At 40.7% G+C, this 6,132-nt stretch overlaps 1 protein-coding gene across 1 annotated transcript; it reads right to left on the bottom strand.

Annotated features, from left to right (window-relative positions):
- Window positions 1–3,063: 3,063 nt before the first annotated feature.
- rpl7l1 (ribosomal protein L7-like 1) lies at window positions 3,064–6,002 on the bottom strand. Its single transcript, XM_042503972.1, has 3 exons — window positions 5,833–6,002; window positions 5,601–5,710; window positions 3,064–3,835 (listed from the first exon to the last, which is right to left on the bottom strand). The coding sequence occupies exons 1-3, from the start codon at window positions 6,000–6,002 to the stop codon at window positions 3,627–3,629; spliced, it is 489 nt and encodes a 162-aa protein (XP_042359906.1). The 3' UTR covers window positions 3,064–3,626.
- Window positions 6,003–6,132: the final 130 nt, after the last annotated feature.

Raw genomic sequence — 6,132 nt, 5'->3', positions numbered from 1 at the left:
AGAGACACAACAACACACACATACTCTCAAACACACAAGATTACCCCAATGACACACAAAAATACCTAAAGGAGATACAAAATAACCATAAGGAGACACAAAATTGCCCCAGAGAAACGAAGTTACTTCAAGAAGATACAAAAATGCCCCAAAGAGAACCAAAATGACTGCAAAGAGACACAAAACAACCAAAAAAGGGCACGAAATTGTCCAAGAGAGACAAAAAGGTACCTCAATAAGACACAAAATTACCCCAAAGAGAATCAAAATGACTTCAGAGACACAAAACAACCACAAGGAAACACAAAACAACTACAAAGAGACAAAAAACGACCATCGTTATCTTTATATCATTTTGGTTCACTTAAACAATTTATATTCCTATTACTACTATTCGACTGGCCATCAGTAACTTGAATGGGATGTCAACCGTCACGCACTTCAGACAGCTGTCAATCAGCTGTCAACAAGCTGTCATCTATGTGCAGCTCTTCCATTGCAAAGAGAGAGTCAGAATCTCCAAAAAAGCATGCCGGCTTGCACACTGCCAAATCTGACCAGATGTAGTAGAACATCCTGGTATTTTCGGCATACTAGATATTGCATACTACATAAACCTCTTTTACCGTACTATAGAGCATGCACGGGTAAAGGAAAGCACAGAAAGTTACCCCAACAAGACGCAAAATGACCTCAAAGAGAAACAAAAAACAACACGAGAAGACAATAAATGACAATGAAAAGACAGTAAACCTCATAAGATGTATAACGTGTGTGGGGGTGGTGAGGCCTTTTGCATACTTGTGCCCAGGGCCCACCAGCTCCATATTACGCCTATAGCTGTCAGTTGCGTAGACTGAGCACCTGCATTAATTGAATACTTTGGGTTGAAAACACTGATAGTCCATGTATACATTTTGCTAGTAGTCGTGTTTATTTGGTGTGTGTGTGTGTGTGTGGTGAACCGCCGTCATTATGTGTAAATCACGTGACTCTGCTTTAAAACGCTAGGCTCTATGCTTTCAGCCCTCATTTGTTCCCCAAATCCGCGAATTTCGACCTTTCCGATATTCCTGAAGGCAGCACAGCTCGTGCCCTGGCTGTCTGAAAAAAATTCAATTAGAGTACATTGATTTGTGAGCACCAAGTTTTCCATTTGATACCTAAGAGAAACAGAATTACTATCGAAACAAGTTGAAGGTGAAACACAAACATGGCAGTTGTGTGACAGTGTAAATCATTTCAGCGGTGTTTTGTGTGTGTTATGAAGTCAGGACCCGGCAGAGCGCATTCATGACGCCAGACTGCAGCGCGGGGGCAGGGAGCATCGTCATCACGGTAATTAATCACCATGGCAATGGTCGCTGATTGATTGTGTAGATTTGGTGACAGTGAGCCTCGGTCACCTCGCCTAACGCAAACAGCCTGTTTCTTACCTGCTCTTTTCAACGTCGAAATCAAGAGCGTGCGCACTTTGACGGGAGCATCCTCCGCTGCGTCCCTCCGGCTAATGACACACATTCACATCCAGTTTACTGAATCCATCAGTGACATTCATGAAGCGCTCACGACGCCGTCCTCCATTTCTCCCAGTGCGCACTCGTGAAAGCGCAGCTGCATAGGTTGCATCCCCCTCCCCTCCTCCGGCTGGTGACTCATGTGTCTCATTGAATTAATAGTGACACCAGAGGAACACCACAGGAGGGACAATCACGCTGTACAGACATTAAAGTCTACTGACTGCATGATCACATGATTTTATTATTACTAGAACTAATAAGTGTGATTGGCCCCGTGCAACCTTCCAGAAATGCATTATATTATCTAATGTTGCTTTACTGTTGACATCAAGTCTCTACCATATTCTGACTGATTAGGCAAATGCTAGCCAATACAGCACCTGGCTATAGATTTACATAAAGGTACACTGTGTGGATCTAGTGGCATCTAGAGGTAACTAAAACTTCTCACATGGCAAAAAGGAAACCTGAATTGCTCCAACCAGAGCCGGTGTTTAATTTGACCATTCTGGGCTACCATAGAGACAACATGGCAGGCTCAAAGGAAAAGGACCCTCTCCACATGTAGATATAAACCAGTGGAGGAACGCAGCTACTACGCACATTTACTCAACTACTGTACTCAAGTATGAATTTGAGATAACTGTATTTAATTTCATGCCATTTTGTACTTTTACCTCACTACATTTCAGATGGAAATATACTTTTTACTTCAAACTTTTCTTTCTGACAGCTTGTAGTTTGTTACTTTAAAAATTAAGATTTTTGGATAAAAAATATAGAGTTTAAGAAATATCACTTTTTTGTTATAAATTAAACTAAGCAGAAAATTAATTGCCAGCTACTTTCTTTTTCTGTTATTTCAAATAATTTTGTTTTTTTCCCTTCTTTTTTCAAAAAATAATTCAGGGATTTTTTTTCCTGCTCTTTGTTTTTTTACTTTTGGAGTAATTTTGAGTTCTCTGGGCTGTTTATTTTTAAGATTCTTATGCATTGGATACTTTTCATACTCTAAATACATTTTTCTTATTATATTTACTTGTTCTTAAATACCATTATCAATGCAGGCCTTTTACTTGTAACAGAGTATTTTAACAGGGTGGTATTAGTACTTTCACTGATGTAAAGTATATTAATACTTCTGCGGCAACAAAAACATTGGCTTTGCTAGTTTCTACATAAATGCCTGCATGGACAGTAATGTTTACAATATGATTTTTTAAATCATGAACATTCAACAGTTTCTTTTATCAATCACCCTTTGTTTGTGTTTCTATTGGACATGTGGTCATAGTGACATAATCGCCACTCTCGTCACTCAAATTTAGTTGGGATCCGGCATATTTGCCCGCTATGATGCCCGTCAAATAGCGTGCTGACTTCACGTTCTCTGCACCGCTGGTGTACACCGGCGTAAAAATGGCGCACACGCAGTGACAGCACCGCATGTCATTTCTATCACAACATTTGCTCTCATCCTACGTCAAAAATCCCCGTTATCATTGCAAAAGTACTGAATCATTTTTTATTGTAAAGACAAAGTGTATTAACACAAAATCATAAATCAACATTAAACTGTTTTTTTCATACTGAAAACTACTAAATGTAGTACATTAATTCACTGTAGTTTTTGCTGGAGGCTCCTGCACGCAGGACAGCTCATCCAGATGAGTCAATTCAATAAGTCTCTCCTACTGTATGCAGCCAGGACTGATCCATTCCTCTGACAACATGAGGAATATAAAGGAGGAATATAGCGTGTAGCAACTAAGAACCTTTAACAAAATGTATTTTAAATTTCAAGTGATACAAAATATTGTTACACTTTCACCAAAGAGCAAAACTGCTTCCGTTAGTCCGTACTCAGGAGCACCACGTGAGATTATTCAAACTCAAGTCAAAGAGACTCTCCTTTCGGTCCTTCTGATGTCTCCTAACTTGTAACCAGACAAACGTGTTCAGATAAATTTATGTTAAATATGACTGAAAGCCATCAGCTTTTCCACCAAAGACACAAAACCATTTATATTTTGTTGTTGGCATTTGCTCCTTAAATAAAGCATCCTTACAGATGCTGCCAAGTGTCCATCTTGCACGTGTTCCTCCTCAGTTCAGTTGTCTGATGATAGAGTTAATGTCTGTGTCTCGAAATCCGGGATTTCCCAGGTCCTTCAGGAGCCCGGCCTTGTCCCTGGCAGCGTGGCGAGCCACCGACAGCTTGAAAGGCAACAGGAAGTTGTTGGCCGCCCGGAAGCCCTTACCAACAGAGTAGATCTCGTGGATCAGGTCCTCCAAACAGATGATGCCGTGTTTACCTGAGAAACGGGAGGAGAAGGCGAGGGACGGGAAGGAGTGTCAAAACCATAAAAAAACAAGTGTCGCTTTAAGAAAACGCTCAACACCATCTGTATTATTTGTACAATCTAAAGTTTTTGCGCTTATCAACAGAATAGTGGCAACATTTTATCAACTCCTATTAAAAACCGGCTTATAACCTTAACTGATTTGAGTACTGAGTGTGATACTGAGTGTACATCCCCAAAGTCAAAAAGACAGGAAGGAAACTCTGTTTTCGAAACAGAGACTCTTGCAATACTTAATTCTAAACTCACTGTTCACCACAAATGCCCTTTTTTGTCTGCGACCAGAATAAAACAGCAAAACATTACATATCTTTAAACTTTAAAATCTCATGTATTCAAACACTGCGTGCTGCAATATTCTCTACATTTGTGACTCTTTATCTTGACACAGTGGTCGGTGTTACACGATGGATACACAGATTACACTCAGGGCTCGCGTGCCCTTTCATGGATGAAATGTCAACCTTTTGGGTTCAAGTTTCTATCTTTCACTTAATAAAGACTTGTGAACACATCATATAACACACTTCATTTAAAGCCAACGGGAACGAAACCAAACTCACAAAAGCCGCCTTTGCTCCGTCTCTGCTGTTCAGACGATCAGCAGCTCTATCTTGGTTGAGATAAACGCTCTACTCACCCGGTTAGATGTGAAAATATACCTGCTCTATCCGCAGTAAACTGAGGGTCTATTTAACTGTCGTCTGGTGGCTATGTGGGTATGTAGGGCTGATTCTGGTTCAACAAAAAGGATCTTACTCTCGAACAAAAAGGTCTTTCTATTCTACAATTCTACAATTTCATTTAGCAGACGCTTTTATCCAAAGCGACGTACAACACAAGCAAGAATTTAGACTTAAGGAAAAAAACCCTTAGTAAGTGCAAAAAGTGCTTCAGGTGTGATTGGTCACAGGTATTGCCGTCTAGTGGCAGAAGAAGTGCCGCACAGCCCCCCCGCCTTTTTTTTAAATGTATTTATTTTATTATTATTTTTTTTTTTGGAAACCAAAGTAATAACCAGTAGCGATCTCAGCATCTGAGATTCAACAATCTCAGTATCACTACTTACGATGACAGTCAACATACAACATCACACAACTTTGTCAGTGCTAGATAATCATTAAGTGCTGGGTTTTGGACCTTCTGACTTAATTTACCCCAAAGGGCAAAGCGGAGAAGAGTCAGGTTAAGTGCCGAGGTGTTCTCGGAACAATTGAGTTTTCAATTGTCTCTTAAAAGTAGAAAGGGACTCAGCAGGACGCACAGAGTTTGGAAGTTTGTTCCACCATTTGGGAACAACAGAGGAGAAGAGTCTGGCTAGAGATTTAGTCTTTCTCTGTAGGGATCCTTTTCATAATGTCGTCAGATACTGTGAAAAACAATCTGAGCCTGTCGGTGGCAAAACCATGAGCATAAACAGTGGACATACACTGACAACGGCGAATGTCCTGTGTGATCACATTACAGCACATTACAGCCCGTATCACCCCCGCTGGCTGCAGTGCTCTCACTGGATCCATTTCAAAAATAGCTGTTCCCATTAGTCACTTGGAGGCAAAAACATGGAAAAATAGGGTCCATGCTGAAAAACATTCAAGTTACCCTTTAACAAAGGCAAATGTCCACACTGTAGCACCCCTTATGACTATACCTTCAAGTATTTGAGCGCGCGCGCGCACACACACACACACAGAGTCTTTTCTTGCGGGAGACTTACCCATGTGCTGCTCGATGAAAGTGTTGTCTGTGAGAGGAACTTTCCTCCTGCCGACTCTGGTCTGTCCTCTCTTCAGAATGAGCTCACGAACAGACTTCAAATTGGGAAATCTGTTGAAAACATGACCCGTTTGTTTATAATGTGCAAAACAATAATAATAATTTTTTTAAAATAACGCCACAAAAAACAAATTTAAGCTGAACTCTGTCTTCTACAGTCACTCGTTACTCACCCCCAGGCCACGTAAGGCTCCACCATCTTCATCATGGCCACGGAGGTCTTGTTGATTTTGACGAAGGCGCCGCTGAAGATCTTCCTCAGCCTCAACATCTGGATCACCTTCATCACTTTGGGACTGACACCTTTAATCCTAAGAGGAGAGGATCGTGTTGTTGACCACATTAGAATGGTGTTTCATTATGTGTTGGTTTTTAATAAAAACCAACACACAACCACAACTGTGTTTTCATTCACTGTTACACATGAGATCTGATATGTTAGCAAACCATCTCTTGAAAACTGAGATCAGTGA

The sequence above is a fragment of the Plectropomus leopardus genome, chromosome 16 (genome assembly GCF_008729295.1).
Source record: "Plectropomus leopardus isolate mb chromosome 16, YSFRI_Pleo_2.0, whole genome shotgun sequence".
NCBI classification, from domain to species: Eukaryota; Metazoa; Chordata; class Actinopteri; order Perciformes; family Serranidae; genus Plectropomus; species Plectropomus leopardus.
This window is presented reverse-complemented; position numbering and strand designations above follow the sequence as displayed.

Bases quoted from the DNA above. Each gene is read 5' to 3' on its own strand.
- rpl7l1 (XM_042503972.1), bottom strand. From the start codon at position 6,002: ATGTGGTCAACAACACGATCCTCTCCTCTTAGGATTAAAGGTGTCAGT. The intron at 5,711-5,832 runs GTGAGTAACGAG...TGTTTTCAACAG, and splicing joins GAGCCTTACGTGGCCTGGGG to ATTTCCCAATTTGAAGTCTG. The intron at 3,836-5,600 runs GTAAGTCTCCCG...CCCGTTTCTCAG, and splicing joins TTTCATCGAGCAGCACATGG to GTAAACACGGCATCATCTGT.